Source organism: Rhinolophus sinicus, chromosome 13 (genome assembly GCF_057876585.1).
Source record: "Rhinolophus sinicus isolate RSI-liver-muscle chromosome 13, RSI-T2T, whole genome shotgun sequence".
NCBI lineage: Eukaryota > Metazoa > Chordata > Mammalia > Chiroptera > Rhinolophidae > Rhinolophus > Rhinolophus sinicus.
The window spans coordinates 14,499,899-14,517,646 of NC_142513.1; the positions used below are offsets into that span (position 1 = coordinate 14,499,899).

At 46.1% G+C, this 17,748-nt stretch overlaps 1 protein-coding gene across 18 annotated transcripts in view; it reads left to right on the top strand.

Annotated features, from left to right (window-relative positions):
* Positions 1 to 17,748, top strand: part of PTPRT (protein tyrosine phosphatase receptor type T) — a 951,833-nt gene that overhangs the window by 695,235 nt on the left and 238,850 nt on the right. For all 18 annotated transcript variants that reach the window (XM_074318303.2, XM_074318304.2, XM_074318302.2 and 15 more), the window contains exons 10-11: positions 13,250 to 13,451; positions 14,829 to 14,931. In XM_074318303.2, the coding sequence (XP_074174404.1) occupies positions 13,250 to 13,451; positions 14,829 to 14,931 (305 nt within the window). The remainder of the gene's footprint in view (positions 1 to 13,249; positions 13,452 to 14,828; positions 14,932 to 17,748) is intronic.

The window sequence follows — 17,748 nt, forward strand, 5'->3', positions numbered from 1 at the left end:
TCATAGAAAATATAAAATTATAAATGTGGCTCACATTTTATTTCTAGTCGGCAGGGCTGCTCCAGTCGTCCACTTACTGTGTGACTTCAGGCACACCTCTTAACGTCTCTGAGCCTCTGTTTCTCTTGAGTGCTTTGCAAATGAAGGCGCTCCCTGCAGCTGTGAAGTGCCATTCTGGACCCAGCGGAGGGCCTATGGTCCTGGCAGATACAGGGGGTGTGGGCTTCCTGATGACCTAGTTCCCCAGAAATGACAGTTCCCTAAATAGCATTGTCACCTGCTGTGTGTCTGCTTCTGGGGAAATGCCACATGCTCAAGATTAGAAAAAGAGAGAGCTTCTACCCTGAGACCAGCAGAATGGAGTGTTAGAATAAATGACCATTTTAACCGAGAAAGGAGAAAAACAAAAGCTTTCATTTCTTGGGGTGGAGGCGTGGCGGAGGAGATATAACCAAAAAATTAACCTCCACAAAGCCTTCCCACAATAATAGGGGTGAATAAAACATCTTGCAAATGTGCTCTGCTGGGTTGAATTGATGCTCAGGTCTCCAATATATCTATCCTTTTATTCCTTTCCTAGTGCCTAACTTAAGAGGGGAGGAATGAATTCTATTTTAATTGCATGAGAAAAATGCTGAAAGAAAGAAAAAGGCAACAAAGTGAAACTTGACTCTTCAGCCTTCGCTGGCACAGAATATGTGATTACGTCAGCAATGGATTTCTCCACAGAAAGGTCTATAGAATCTGCCCCCTCCCTTCTGAACAAGGAGGCAGGAAGTTCCAAGCTGGAAAGAGATACCCTCTGGGGTGCATGCGAAGTGCAGTCCTGCGGCAGGCCCCCTGATCTCCCTCCACTCTCCAAATTTACTTCTACCCCAGTTCTCCTTAACTTTGGTTTCCATATCCCCAATTCTCTAACCAGGAGCTCTCCTCATTCCTCCAAACTCTAGGTATGTCCTCTCACCCCAGCTAATCCCTCAATAAACAGGTTTCTCGCAGGAGAGTTTCTGGTCTCTCAGTCCTGGGTCACCAGACTGGCCACTCTTCATGATGACAGCAGAGCACGGAGGTTAAGCAGGTGAATTCTAGATTCACACTGCCTGGGTTCCAAGTTTGGCTCTGCTGTGAGAACTGTAAGAACGCTGGAAAATTACTTATTCTTTCTAAGCCTCAGTTTCCTCATCCGTAAAATGGGGATAAAAAAGATACTAGCCTCGTAAACTTGTAATGAGTAATGATAGAAAGTGCTTGGCTTGGCTCTAGGCAGACATTGAGTGGCAATAAGTATGAACTCATATTATTATCATTGTAATGAACTTCTATAAGGTGGTGGAAAGCAGAGGGTTGAGCCTTTGGCTTCTGACCTGTGGTTGCATAATTCCAGATTAGCCAATCAATGTGAGTTAGCACACACTTTTTTTTGTCCTCCTTTAAAGGAACATTTAGTTTAAAAATAATTTTAGATGTACAGAAAAGTTGCAAAATTAGTACAGCGTTCCCATATACCTATCACCCAGCTTTTCCTAATGTTCGCAGCATATGTGACTATAATAAAATGATTAAAAGCAGGAAATCAAGGGATTCATATTATAAACTACAGTGTGATGAATACAGACCTTATCTGAATTTCACTTGTTTTCCTACTAATGTCCTTTTTCAATTTACGATTCAATTAAGGATCCTGCATTGCACTTACTTCTGTCTTCCTTAATCTGAGACAGCTCCTTAGTCTTTCTTTGTCTTTTACGTCCTTGGCACTTTTGAAGAGTACTGGTCTATTTGGGTCTATTCTGATCTGTTTTATAGACTGTCCTTTAATTTAGGTTATGCATTTTTGGCAAAAATACCACACAAGTGATATGCCTTTCTCAGAGCACCTTATCAGAGGTGCCTGATGTCCATATTTCACATGACTGGAGTTGCTAATTTGACCACTTGGTTAAGAAAGTAACGTGCATTTATTGAGCATCTACTTTGTTTCTTCTTTCAAATACAAAAGCGAAAAGAATGTTACCCATGCTGTCAGAAAATTCTCAAGTCTAATGGACAAACAGTGTGCTAGTTATCACTGCTGTATAAGAAGCCACCCCAAAATTTAGTAGCAGAAAGCAACAATTTCATTAGGCTTCAGATTCTTTGGTTCAGGAATTTGAAAGGGCATGGCAAGGATGGCTTGTTTTCACCCCACAACGTCTAGGGACTCAGCTAAGAAATGTCAAATGGCCAGGAGTGACTAGACAGCCGAGAACCAGAATCATCTGAAGGCTTGCTAACACTTACCATTCTGGTGCCTGGACAGGCATGACTGAAAGCCTGGATGCAGCTGGGGCTGTCAACCAGAGCATCTCACATGGCCTCTTCATGTGCCCTGTGGTTCCTCACAGCATGGCGGCCCTGGGGGCTGGACTTCTTACACAGCACCTTGGAGGCTGTAGACACGAGTGCCCCCTTGTGGACAGGCCAGAAGCTGCACTGCCATTTATAATACGACCCAGTTTCAGAAGTCACACTGCATCATTTCCTCTACGCTCTTGCTCAAAGCAGTCACAAGTCCTCCTAGACTCACAAAGGGGACGTAAGCTCTACCTCTTGATGGGAAGAATGTCAAAAGATTTGTGGCCACTTTTAAAAACTACCAAAAATGGGAAAGCACTGAAGGCTCTTTCTGCTTTGACAGGTTTGGGAACTCAGATCCAAGAAGACAAGAGCTTCACCAACTAGGGCCACGTTCATTATTACATACATAGTGCCAATCGTGTGCTAGATAGGCATGGACTCCGCTGCCAGGGATGCTTGCCACATCTTTCCTGGGGGCGACAGGCCCAGACGGACCCACTAGAAAGCTTTGTGGTCTGATGGTGGCAGGCACCCACCGCCAATCCTCCCCCTGGCAACCGGTCCCATGTGGACGTGCGTAGAGGGCAGGTGACAGGGCAGGGTGGGAAATGCTGGATTTTGGCATCAGAATGACTTCATTGCAAACCCAGCTGTACCACATTCTGAGTTGGTTACATTTTCATTCCTAATCCTCATTTATTCAGTAAACCTCGTTGACTCCTACTCTGTGCCAAGCTTGGGAGCTGGCAGTTATAGCGATGAATAAATAGAATGCAGGCTTTACCCTGAGTGAAGGATTTCCCCAGGGCTGTCTCTGCCAGAAAGGCCACTGGTAGGGCTGCAAGGTTCCAGGGAACAGGCTCCAGGGATTACTCAACTTCTCTCGCATCTCCATGCCCAAAGCCAACGGGAGAGGAATTGGTCACGCAACTTAGCAATTTAACCAGGTTAAACTCAGCAGAACAGAAATCAGCTGAGTGTGAAGTTGGAAAGCAAGCAGCTTACATTTAAAAACCCAAGAAATATTGCAATGCCGACTAAAAGCAATTGGGAATATGACTAGACAGACTCATTAAGCAAGAAAGTTTCTGTGAAAATAACAAAATCATAGCACCCAGGACACCCCAGCATGAGATTAAAAGCTGAAAGGAGGTTTAAACTTCATATTATTAAGCTGCATTATGACAGTTTAGCAACGGAGAGCTTAAAGCCATCAGAGTGGATGGTGGCCCTGTTATGGGAATCTGACTGCGTCTTTGAAATTCAGAGCAGTTTGAAAGAGTGAAATTGTCAGAATATCCCTCCCATGTGGGGCAAGGGAGGGGGGAGGAGACTGAGAAGTGACCCAGTGGTAAGGATTGGAGAGCTGAGGTGCTGCTTGGAGAAGCGTATATTGACAAAAGACACTCCCCTGTGTCGGTCTGGGAGCTGAGGGGCAGGGCGGTGATTTAGGGAAGAGAGTGGGGCACACATGGTAAGCACTCAATAAATGTTAATTCTGTTATTATCACCTACTGGCCGACCTTGCAGTTCTGGTTGCTGGATAGTGAATACTAATGACCCTGGACCAGCTGCATTCTGAGCTTGCTTTTTCCTAGTGTTTGATCCCAGAGCCACCAGGAAACCAGCTGAAGTCAGAGAACAGGGTATTGACTGGAAATCAGTAAAAACCATGTTGGGCAAACAAGCCGACTTCCCTTCTGAAATGCCTCTTTGATCTACGGCGACCCAAGACTAAAACAAGCTCCTTGCGGGGCGGTATAGCAGAACTGCCATGCTGGCAACTGTGGGCGTGGTTCCCTGTGCTGGCAGCGCTGGGCAAGGAGTGATGCCGAGGCAACCCGGCATGGCAAACCAAGCCCACAACCTGGGCCTCTGACCCTGGAGCTCGGCTTTGGGAACCAAGAAGCCTGGCAGGCCCTGCCATGCAGCATTTCCCACCCTGCCCTGTCACCTGCCCTCTAGGCACATCCACGTGGGACCAGTTGCCAGGGGGAGGATTGGCGGTGGGTACCTGCAATCATCAGACCACAAAGCTTTTTAGTGGGTCTGTCTGGGCCTGTCGCCCCCAGAAAAGCCTTGGTAAACATCGCTGGCAGCGGAGTCCATGCCCAACTGGTACATGGATGAAACTCAATTACATTATATATTTAATAATGAATGAAGCTCTTGTCCTCTTAGGTCTGCGTTCCCAAACCTGTAAAAGCAGTAACACCCTTCAGTGCTTTCCCATTTTGGGTAGTTTGCTGCTCCATCCAGCTATTAGTAGAGCATGTTGGCTGGTCAGGTTGCAAAATGTATCCTAGTCACTCAACTCTTTGGAAGCAGTGTGTCCAGGCTTCAACACCGGCTCTCCAAGGCTAAAATCCACTGGTTTTCCCTCTGACTCTTCTCATTCCTGAATGTCAGCATCATGACTAGTGGACACTCACAGCTCCCTCTGACGGTTTTCAGCCTTAGAAGGCTCATCCGCCTTCAGGCCCGGAGCCATGAGTTGGCTCTTATTCGTACATTTCTAGGATCCTCATCCTTCACTAGCCAGGCTTCCATAGCTCTCACATCTACTTCCTTCTCTCCATCCCCTCAGCTTCCAGTCTGAACCAGGCCTGCTTTGTTACCAACCAACCATCTGGGTGAGAACCAGACCTTCCGAGGGGATTCTGTTCTTCCAGTCAGTTTTTTAATCCTCCATCCACTTGCCGGAAAATGTGCTTCTCCAGATGCAACGTGCATGAGAGTCACCTGAAGAACTTGTTAAAAAGCTGGGTCCTGGACCCTCACCCCAGACATTTTCATCGATAGGTCTGGGATGGGGCCTTGAATCTACAGCTCTAACAAGCTCCCAGGTGATGCTGGTACTCTCTTGTCCACAGATCACAATTTCAGTGACACTGTTCTTAAATTCATAATGATTCCGTATCTCTCTTGGTAACCTACCCTCCCCTTTAATGGTTCTATATTACCCTCAAGATAAAATCTATTAATAAGAACTTGAGTATTCACATAAAGGCTTCCATGACCTGACCTCAATGTAGGGTTCCCAGTACGGTTGCTTAGTTTGTGCACTGCACAAAGACACACTACCAAAGAGATGAAATCAACTCAACACTGGGCTGTATCTGTTGGGAGGAATATGACTAGGCATAAGGAGGACATATCTTTTTCTTCTCCCAAAGGCACTCTCAGCTCACTGAACTGCAGGTACTGGTATTGAGTGGGGGACCGTATCTGCCTGGTGAAGTGCCTTTTCCTAGTTTGTACAAAAGCATTACAGAAAGCTGTAGTCATCCTGCCCAAGTGCATTTCCCCGGCCTCCTGTTCCTTCTCCCTCATATCTCCCATCACTCCCTCACACGCTTCTCCCACTTCCTTCATCTGGTTAACAATTTCACACTCTCAGGGAAGACTTCTGGTCCCAGCAGCCTTCTTTATGGTATGCTCCCCAGACCCACTTTGCCTCCTCCAGAGCAGAAATCCTACTGTGCCTTTTGTGCTCATTCCTGTGGTCACCCCTGACCCCTCACTGGACCGTGCGTTTCTGATGGCTCCCCAGTGCTTAGCACACAGCCAAGGCAATGAGTCTCTGTTGTAGATTCTGTTCTGCAGCCACAAAGACCTTCCCAAGTGCCCAAGTCCAGCATGCCACTTTTTGTTGTTGTTTCGTGAATGTTTGATTTTGCAATAATTCTAAGTTTACAGAAAAGATACAAAGATAATACAGAGCATTCTCTACCCTTCACACAACTTCCTCAAATGCTAACATCTTACATCACCATATTTGTCAAAACTGAGAATTCACGGTTGTACATTGCTATTGGGTCTAAACTCCAGAATATTTTTCAGATTTCCTAAGTTGTTTTTTTTTCTTGGTTTTTTTTTTTTTTATTTTCTTCCCCCTGCTGGTGTTCTTTTCTCCCTTCTAGGTTCCTACATAGCAGGTAGGTGTCGTGTCTCCTTACTCTCCAATCTCTAACCATTTTTCAGTTTTTCCTTGTCTTTATGACCTTGACATTTTTTAAAAGAGTGCTGAGCAGTACTCCATCTGGATTTGTCTGATGTTTTCTCATTACTACACTGAGATTCTGAAGGAACAGACTGCAGATGGCATGGACCCTTCTCATCACCTCCTACCGGGGGGCCTTGATCTCCATGTGATTTATCATTGGCAAGGTTGACCTTAGCCCCTTGGGTAAGGTGGTGTCTGCCAGGGCTGTGCACTTTAAAGCTATGATTTTCCCCCTGTTCATTTAAAGTGAATCACTAGGTCCAGCCCACACTCAGGGAGAGAGGAATTAGTCTGTGCCTCCTGAAAGGAGGGGTGTCAAAGAATTTGTGATTTTGTGGTGAAACCACAACAGTAGCTAGTAAATCTGGGAGGAGGGGAAGAATAATGCCATGGAAATATTCTTTCTCCTGAGTTTCACCCACCAACTTTAGCATCCATCAATGAATTCTGCCTGCAGCTATTATCATTGTGGTGTTCCAATGATCAGTTTCTAGTTCCTTCTATCATGCCATTTTTGGGGCAGCTTCCCTTGGCAAATGCCCCATTTCACAGTTCTTCTGCTTAATTCCCTTCATGCTTTAGGGCCCAGCTCCAGCATTCTCTACCCTGGATGCCCAATCAAATCTCCTGGAGAACTTTCAAAATGTACCAATGGCCAGGCCTTTGTATCCAGAGCACCTGATTCAGTTAGTCTGAGATGGAGTGCAGGCATTGGTATTTTTAAAAAGTCCCCAGGGCATTCTATGCTCTGGAGTCCAGGCTGAGGAACACTGGCCCAGCCCAACACTCTGGCAGCGTCTTTGGGAAGCTGTTCTCACTCTCTCTGACAGAACCAGTTACTCCCACATCAGTGTTCCCAAAGGACTCGGTTCCCTGCAATACCCACTGCAATATGTTCTCTTTGTCCCCAAAATTAGGAACTGGGTTTTCTTCATCGATGTTTCCCCGGAGCCCAGAGCAGAATCTGGCACAGAGTGGGTTCTCAGTGAGCATTTGCTGATGGAGAAAATGATTCCATCTTAATAGAAGCAAAAGCACTAGCTGTCTGTGCACAAAAGTGGCAAGTCCCTGCACATTCTCGCTGGCTCAACAGTGCTGGAAACGCCAGGAACAGCAATACGTGTGTCAGTTATAATCATTTTTTCTGCTGTTATTACAGTCCTCAGCTCTCTAGGAAAAACAAGGGCCCCGTGGCCAAGAAGTCACTGGCATGTGCATTGCAGCCATCTGTTTTTTCTCACTGTTCTTCAGAAGGAATGTGTTCCCATGTTATTTTTAAATTGCCAGGAAACCAAAGAGTCAACACTATCCTTTTAACAGGAGGTTACCTTGAATTGGTCTCCTTTTGTACTTTTGCCTTGGAGGTCACCAAGATGGCAATGCCCGTTGTTGTAAACCCCTTTGACAGTGGGTCCACAGAAAAGGGGACGTAAATGTTTTAATGAGTTTTGAGTTGAAATAAAAGTAAAATGAATTTAACCTTTTATTCAATGAACTGACCATGGGTGTCTATTTTACCTGCAGTCTTTTTAAAACTCTGCTACGTTGAGACCTCCAGAGTATAAGCTGGAAGCCATTGGGAGAAAGTCAAGAGCAGATGAGGTGGATTGCTTTGGGTGCTGACTCCTCTCTCCCCAGAGGATTTGGGATAAAGACAGCATGGATATAGTAGCAAGAGGAAAGGGTGCTTAGCTATAGAGGACGCTTCTGGAGTGTCAAGCTGTCAGTGAGCAGGGTGTGACCCAGTTTATACCATCAGTTGCTGTTGTGGGGTTCCTCAATACAGGTCATCTAGTTGGGGGTGAGCTCTTTGACCAGCTCTGTGGTCCTGCCACGGCATCTCTGTGTGCTCCAATAGACTTATCCCAGTTCTTGTCACATCATGGCGCCCACTGTGGTGAAGGGGACACAGCAGAGAACACTTCATGAGCTGTGTGTTACCATCTCTTCTTCCAGCATGCTGCCAGATCACACACGTAGCTGCTCTCAGCCCTGCTCACACTTTGAGCATGTCACCTCTTTGGGCCTCAGTTTCATCAGCTGAGACATGGGAATAACCATAAAGAATCCATACCTTTTTCGTTTTCTTTTTTTCTTTCTTTTCTTTTTTTTTCTTTTTGAGTCTTAAAAGAGGAAAATTTTTCACGTGAGCCCGCTCTCACCATGCCTGGCAAATAGTGAGTGCTCCAAAATGGTGTTTTTGTCACAACTGCATCTTCTGACCACCTGCTTCTGAGTCCTGGTCACTTCCTTCATCTGTACTTGACCTCACATCTTCCCTTAACCCCCAGGCACCATCTCTTCCTCAGGACCTGAATCTCAGCCGCTCTATCTGAACGTGGAGCCACTAGGTCTTACCCCATACTGAGCCCAGAGCCAGGACCAGCGCATGGGTCAATCTACGCATGTTCAAAAAACAAACAAGTCCTTCCTGATGGGGCTCTTCAAGGGAAATAATTTCCTCTGCCCGCTGCCTCTCTTGCCCCTCCTCTTCAGCTCAGGCGAGAAGGGCTGCTGGTCCCCTGGTCCATTGCTGATGGAGCCTTGATGCAAAGGCTAGAGCCACTCTGGAGCCTCACTCCTGAACAAGGTGGCTGCTTTCCAGGAGTAAAGAAGCTGGAGGTCACTCTGCAATGTAAATCAAGACAGAAATTGAAATTAAAATGATTATTTAACCCCCGAAGAACCTGAGGCTCAGAGTGGTTAAGCAAATTGCCCAAGGCACACAGCTAGTTTGATCATTCACGTCTACATGGAAGGGGAAGAAAGTGGAACAAAACCCAGAGGAGAACGTTGTCCTCTTGGACCTTAAAATCTAGTACAGGGGTCAGGAGACTCTTTCTATACAGGGCCAGAGAGTCACTGTTTTAGACTGTGTGGGCCATAGGGTCTCTGTCACAACTAAGTTCTGCTGTCCTAGTGTATAAGCAGCCATGCACAATACACTAGGAATGTATGGCCTGGCTGTGTTCCAATAAAGTTTTAGTTACAAAAACAGATGACGGGCCGAATTGGGCTCACAGGCTTTAGTTTTTCAACCCCTGGGCTTTTGGAAAAGGGACTCATGAATGAAATAACAGCATGGCTAAATGTAAAATGTGTGGTTCAAAGAGGAGAGATGGGGTTCTGAGGACATAAAACAGGAGGGCGTGGGAGTGCGAGAAGGTGCTCATGAACGGGGCCACTTTCAGTGAGATCTAAGGATGAGGAGTCCAGACGGGGTGAAGGGAGGAAAACCTGTTCTGAGCCGACAGAATAGCTCTTGCAAAGGTCCTGTGGCAAAAAGGACCATGGTGCTTTTCAGACACTGTAATAAGGCCTAGAATACAAGAGGGAGGGCACGTGGGGCCAGCCCATGCAGTGGGCTGATGAAGACCGTAGGATAAGACTTTGGCCTTAATCCCGAGAGCTAAGGGAAGCCATTGCTCTTTTGAGTCTAAGGTGTGACGTCATTGGATTCTCGTTTTGAAGTCCCCACTCTGGCTTCTGACTGGGGGTTCCACTGACAGCGACCACAGGAGGCCCGGTGGTCTAGATCTCTTGGTTGCAGCCAGAGCCCCCAACCCCTGGCACCCAGGGTCGATATGTACCTCTGCACCCATTCCCCCACTAACTTTTTTATGTTTGCCATTCTAACAACTCTCCCTCTTTCTCCACTTCCAAAAGAGAGTCACATCGCATTATGCATTCCATGGCCATAGCTCCAGCCCATTCTGTTTTTCTCACCTTCCTTTTCTCCCTCCCCAGTCCAATCCCCCACAAGTTGTGGGTTCGTAAAACTTGCAAGTTAAATTTTTCAAAGACTGTTTCTGACAAAGCAGTGGGGATTAGATTTGGTGAAGCCCTTCATAAAAAATTGAAGACACGCTATATTAACATGCATTGATTTATTCATAGTGTTTCATTACAAGTAAGTGAGGATTCTGTAATACCAGGAAAGGTTAGGAGAGCTGGAGAGCACGGTATATTATATTGACAGCTCGGTGGAAATTGAGTTGCTTCTGGATTGAATTTGGAGCGCAGAAAAGGAACTGGCTAGTAAATAAGGCATGAGTTTTACCTCCCCGTGCCGGTATATCAATGTAGTTGCCACCAGCCCAGACAGGAGGACTGGGAAGGAATTTCAAGAGGATGCCTTTGCATGTGTCTTCTCCCCTGGTGGACTGGGGTTTGCTGCCACAGGCAGAGCTCTCTGAACCTGTACCTTCTTCTGCCACTAGGGAAACCTGGAATCCAGCTGCACGCTGAATGCTCAATACCCCCAACTGCTCACCACTGGACTTTTCTCAGCTTTCACAAGCCTTTTCCCACCCCGGGTCTTTGCGCAGGCAGTGCCCTCTACCCAGAAGCTGGAACACGTTTTCCTCTGCTCTGAAGCCTTATCATCCTTAGTATTAGTTCAGTTCTCCCCTGAGGTACCTCCCTGAGCAGTTTGTCTTCATTTGGTGTTTCTCGGAAGCACAGCCCGAGACAAAGATTCGAATATGAGCAGGTAATTGAGAAGTTTAGGACACACTAAGGAGTAAGGAAGAGAAAGGAGGGTGGCCAGTGATGGGTGTGTTTTCCAGCCAGCCATCTTTGGAGGCAGGTGGGGCAGCATCCCTGAGGGAAAGCCCCTGGGGTGCTGCAGGGGTGAGAGGAGCCTGGGAAATGTATGCATCAGCTCCCATCGGACCAGTCACTGGGGGTGTGAATTACCCAACTCTTCCTGCCAGCACCCATGCATAAAGCACTCAAGCAAAGAGAGGCAGGTGTTTGCAGGCCTGCCTCTGAGAACAGCTGGAGTGGGCAAGGGTGACCAGTGGGAGCTGTGACCAGGCCCACCAGGGGCCTGCAGGAAGGGTGCCCCTGCCCAGGCTCTGCTTGCAAAATGCCCAGATCCTTCAGCTCCATACAGTTCTCCTGGGCTTACATTGCATCGGGCAGCCTGGCCTCTGACATGTGGCATCAATTGCTACGCTGCTACTGCTTAATAACAGGAGAGAGGGGTGACCTCTTTCTCCAAAGTGTTTGGTGCCTTTGCCAAAAACAGCAAACTGCTTGTATTTAAAGTAAATTTGGTGTGTTCCTTTTTCTGTAGCTGGGTTTGGCTTTCCTGTCAGGCATGAGACATCCTTGAGGGAAGACAAAGTGATGTGAAGTGTCTGTGTAGTTGCTCTACCTCACTCTAGAAGAGAAGACCCTTGGGGACAGGGCCTCACTCTCATCCGTTCATTCGGGGGGGGGGGGCCCGCCGCACACAGTGTGTGTGCTAGCAGACAGCAGTCTGCAGGCAGTGGTTGTGAAGCAGCACCGAGGGAATGAATGAATGTGTTCTTCAGTTAACGGAATGTATCTCCAGGCGGGGCAGTACAGGAGAGAATAAAAAGCACTGGTTTTGGAGCCTAAGGGACCCGGGGTCAGTCCTGCGTCCAAGGTAGAATCCTGAATAACCATGAGAGTACATGAGCTACAGCTGCACGGGACAGCCCACATCAATCTCACAGGCGTAATGCTGAGTGAAACAAAGCCAGACCCTAGAGAGCACACCCTGTAGGCCTCCATTTATATAAAGTTCGAAACCAGGCAGAACTGCTGTTAGAAGTCAGGATAGAAGGTATCCTTGCTGGGGGAGGCAGGTAAGGATTGAGGGGGGCAGGAGGGGAAAATTTGGGGTCTGGCAATATTCTCTGTCTTGATTGGGTGCTGGTTGTGTGACTGTGTCCAGTTCATAAAAATTCATCGAGCTGTATAGTTTTCTTATGTGTATAGTTTTCTGTATGTGTTATACTCTAATAAGACATTTCTGATAGAACAAACTTGATAAAAGAAATAAACAAAAAAGCCTGTATTGGCCACTTAAAAGTGTCAAACAACTGTTTAATTTAGAAACATGGTCCTCAGGGTGCAATCCATGAGGACCAGTGCCAGGATGCCAACTGTTGTGTTAGTTTCACTGCAGGGTGAGTGCAGAAATTGAGAGTACCTAGAAGCTTCTATAATGCCTTAACATTGTTGTGACACACAAGTGGGCATGTCTCCTTGCACACAGAGTATGGACCAGTTTGGTTGTTGACAAACTCACATGATGAGTCAGCTGTGATGTGGGCTTTGGATGAGTAAGAGTCTGCAGTGCATTGGGAAACTCCAAACTGGGCCTTCACCGTAGATATTGCGAAAAGTGCTGATGTAATACAGGTTGTTTCCAGTCGAGCCTCAGTTTCTCCATCATTAAAATGAGGATAAATATCCAGATGCCCCTGAGGTTTGGGGGAAGACAAGATACTGGTGAGAAAGCACCCGACAGCACCATGTAAAGTAGGGGACCTGTGAGCTGCATTTTTAACTAGCCTTCCAACCTTCCAAGTCATTCTTAACGGGAAGCTGCTCTTGGCTACTGCTCTATAGCTGCACTGTCAAATGTGGTTGCCGCCAGCCACCTGGGGCTACTGTCCTTCTGAAACGTGGCTGGTCCGAATGGAGGTGTGCTATAAGGGCAAAGGACATACGAGGTGTCTGAGACTTACACAGTATATTCATATGTTCTGAAAATATGAATATAAAAAGACTAACTCTTTATGTTGATTACAGGTTGAAATGATACCATTTTGTATATGTTGGGTTCGACAAGATATATTTTTGAAATTAATTTTACTTTTTCACTGTTTTTTTCTTTAAATGTGACCATGAGATCATTGAAAAGCCTGTAGGCGGCTTGTGTTCTCTTTCTATCAGACAGCGATGCTCTAAAGCACCAGCCGTGGGGTGTAGGAGGCTGGGATGATGTGTAAAGGGGACAGGAACAGCAGAACTGGCTGACCACACTCGCATGCCTTCTCCTTTCCTCCTCTCACGTCCCCCCAGAGGAGCTCCATCCAGGTTCCTGGGTGCGGTATTTATTGGTTTGTTTGCTGGCTTGTTGTGCAGATCAGCTACAAGGCTGTTGGCTCGCTGGACCCAAGTGCCGACCTCTCCAGCCAGAGGGGGAAAGTGTTCAAGCTCCGGAATGAAACCCATCACCTGTTTGTGGGTCTCTACCCAGGGACCACCTACTCCTTCACCATCAAAGCCAGCACAGCAAAGGGCTTTGGGCCCCCCGTCACCACTAGGATCGCCACCAAAATTTCAGGTATCACTCTTCAAAAGGGAAAAAGAAGAAACGTGTTGCTTTTTCTTTTTCTCCCCCTTCCTCCTAATTTTCCTGGGCATGAAAAAGGCCAGAATCCACTGTCACCATGTCGTATGGATCAATCAGGAGCCTGCATGTGTTTCCATTTTAGTCTCATGAAGAAAACCTGATCCCTGAACTTCCTAAAGTATAAAACCTATATTAATTAGACTATACCAGAGGAAATGCTGAGTGATTCACCCAATAATGGGCCCCACAGTTGCATTAAATAGTATTAAATATTTTCCTTGTTCATACAGATTGGCTTGTAAAATGTGATTTATTTTCAGGTATATTCCTTTTGGCGGTGCAGGGCACAGCAGAGGTTCTCATGAAATGTCTGATGAATGAATGAATGAATGAATGAATGAATGAATGAATGAATGAATGACTGGCGGTCTAAAATTTCACCTGCCATCACCAGTAGGGCCCCCTCCATCATCAGACAGCATCAAAGCAGAATTACCTCAGAGCCTTTTTTTGCAAATTACAGTGTTGTTTTTTTCAGAATACCTATGCAATTCTGGTCTGCATACATACACATTTTGCATAAGAGACCCATGCTGTTTTTGTAGCTTATTGTTTTCACTTATCTTTATACCATAAGCGTTTTCCATGTTGCTACATCGCTTTCATCATAATGTTCTGTCAAATGGATGGACGTAATTTAATTAAACATTCCCCTGTGGTTGGCTATATTTGGTGCCTCTATGATTTTATAAAATAACGCTTCAGTAAACATGTTACAGAAGAAAATGCAATGCGTTGGTTTGGATTATAACTTCAGGATTAAATTCCAGAAATTGGAATACTGAATTAAAGGGGATGTGGATTGTAATAGCTCTTAATACAAATGGCTAAATTACCTTCCCAAGGGAGTAGATTTACTTGCACGCCTATCATTTGGGTATGAGACAGGGAGAGTCTCATGAGGAAAAAAAAAAAAAAAGATAAGAGGAATTACTTCATCACTGCTGTAATGTACATTTTAAACGTGGTTAACAAGGTTGATTGCTTTCATATCTGTGTTAAGTACTTATACTTCCTACACTTATCGGTTATTCGGTGTGGAACTTTTTGATTCATGAGGGTTACTGGCCACATTGCTGCGCCCTTTCCCCAGACTCTTCTATACCCTGAAGGAAGCCACGGGCAGGTTGGAAGTCAGAGCCTCCTCTGCCGAAATCCCATGGGAAGCCACGCGACTGTCATCTAACCCTTTGCCAAATGTCGTCCCTCCAGTCATCCTGAGTGTCCTCAAGGATAGCATCCAGGGGACGTGGTGAGTGGGGTTTGGGGCCTGTGCTAAGCTCCACCCTCTCTCTGTTCTCTACCCAGCTCCGTCGATGCCTGAATATGACACCGACACCCCACTGAACGAAACGGACACGACCATCACGGTGATGCTGAAGCCTGCTCAGTCCCGGGGAGCCCCTGTCAGGTGAGGAGGGTTCTTCCCCTGCCATTTGCAGTTTTCCTTTTCCGTACCACGCACACCTCCCGTTGAGTCATGTCACCATCAACGCCCGTGGGCAGGACTGGCCAGGAGGAAGGCTTCCTGAAAGAAGAGGGTCAGCAGTCCAAGCCCAGTTTCGAGGGGTCTGCTCTCCCCACAATGGGGTATTAGGACTGGTTCAGAGGGAACATGCTGATGCGGAGAGCTGGGAGAGAACTTTCTGGAACACATCGACAGTAAATTTATTTAGTGAGTTGAAGGCCTAGAGTCTCCTGGCCAGATCACCTTCCCATGTCTGACAGATGGACAGACTCACTGAATTCTAAAAACAACCTGCTCAGAGATTATGAATGGGGCAAGGCCTCATTGGGAGGGCCTTAGTGTGCGAGAGCCCCACAGAAGGACTTGCAGTCAGAGCCAGACCACTGATTTTCCCATGAGTCTGCTGGAGGTCAGGAGCATGCCGATGTCCCCGGCAGGGAAAGCATCTCAGCAGCTAAGCTCTCCCACTGCAAATCCACGGGCGCATGGCTGTCAGAAGGAGAGTATCTCTTTTAAACAAGCTACACTTTGCACCAGGGCGGCAACTCTCATGTTGACTGCTGGCTTTGCTCAGAGATCAAGGGACCCCAGTTCCTTAGAAATCAAGCCGAGTGTTGGGTGGAACCACTCTCACATGGGCTCAGTTCAGTCCAGCAAGCACTGAGTACCTTATGTGCCCAGAATGGGGAAGCGCAGCACAGGGGTTAAAAATGATTGATTGAATATTTATTTCTTGGATATCGAATATTTATTGAGCACTCACTCTGTACGTGGGAACTGTTTAACTCATGTTCTAAACAAAGTCAAACTCTAGTTGGGGAGACAGAAACCGAAAACATAATGATAGTACAGCGCGTACTTGTGGAGCTAGGCATAGGTCGTTATGAGACCTCGGAGGAGAGAATTCCCAGCAGAGATGACACTATATCTTTATATAGCAGAGGTGAGCTATATCTTTAATGTTGTGTAAGCTTTCGCCAGAGCGGTAAGAGGGTCCCACATGAGAGAAGGCAGGGAGGAGAGAAGCAGCCTGCTCTCCTGGGAGCAGTCAGGAGTGGTTACATTTGCTTTAGCATAACAATTAAGGCAGCGGTGGTGGGGTGAGAATGGGGGCCCTGTTTGAGATGCTCAGGCTTATGTGAGGGTCCATGAGGAGCCACCGGATAGCACCGTGCAGTGGCACTTTTATTATACTGGGGGCTGGGACACCAGTCAAGGAGGCTATTGAGATGGTCCGGTTACCTGTTTTCCAACCTGGATCCAACTCTACCCAGAAATTAGAGACAACGGAGCAGATAGAGTCAACTGCCAGCAATTTGAAAGTTCCCCTCAATTCTAAGGACTTTGATCAATGTTCTATCCTAAGTCGGCTGAATCTTGCAACAGGTGTGTGTAGTATTTGTGGGGCACGTGAACTAAGAACTTTTACCTTCTTCTGCGCATGGATTGTTCCAGGACTGTCCTAACTGCTGAGCCAAAGCAGATAGTGGCTCTTCCATGAAATAAATAGTTATTGAGCTACTTCCTGTTACTCTCATGCAACACTGTCCCTTAATCCTCTCTATATACTGAGATATTATCATCTTAACGTCAGATGAAGAAACTGAGGCTCAGAAATTCCCAATAGGTCACAGACAATAAGGAGAAAAGCTGGATTTGAATGCAGGTCCTCCAGGTGCCAAATCACGTGTTTTTTTTGGCCACCGATGCCTTCCTCCCTTTTGAAGCACTTAACCTCTTCCATACAACTGCATGAGTCATGTTTCAAAATCTTAGGAAGCTTTCCAGATGGCAAAGGATGGCCCAGGAAAGAGAAACAGTGTACCCAATGTTAACATGACAAGTGAGCAGCTGACCCAGGATCATAGGCCAGACCGTACCCAAGCTTAAGACAGTAGACCCAGGTCTCCGCTTTCATTACTGAAAACGTACAGAACTGTCAGCAAAGCGACCTGATCATCTTGCTTCCTTCCTATTCAAATGTCCAGAACTTTTCAAGCCCTGATTCCATGGTGGGGAGGGAAGTACTTTTCTTTTTCCTTAAGATTCCCTAACGTCTTTCCAGCACAAAGTTTCAGAAAGTAATATATATATATATATATGTATGTATGTATTTCTCAGTATTATATATATTATATAATTCTACATTTATTATATTATATATAATATATATTATATAATTCTACATTTATTTTATTTATATATATATATATATATATATATATATATATATATATATATATTATACTGAGAAATAAGCAATCTGAGTCCTGCCCCATGGCAACATAAAGTTAATTTTGGTACAGAGGACCAGGGATCCATCCTCAGGATGAATCAGATTATGTGTCTGTGAGCCTCTGAAAACTCTTGAAAGCCAGCTGAACACTGATGAAGTAGTTATCACCCTGTTTTACTGGGCAACTACTGTGTTGCAAGCATTTAACCTCCATGAACCCATGAGTAGTATTATGTTTCTGTTAGAAGTGAGGAAACTAAAGTTCAATCACAGAGCCTGTACTGATGAAACCAGGCCTCACATCCAGGCCTGCCTGAGTCCAAAGACCAGCAAAGGGGTCCTCTGAGCAGCCCAGACCAATGTTCGTGGTGAAGCTTTTTTAGTTTCTACAGAGGGAAGCCCCTTGCACTTTCTCTTTGAGCCTACATCGTCTTAGTTTGCACATCTGTTTAATAAGCTCATGCATCCTCAGACTACTGCACATTAGGAGATGGGAATGGACATGCCCCAGCAGCAGTGACAAA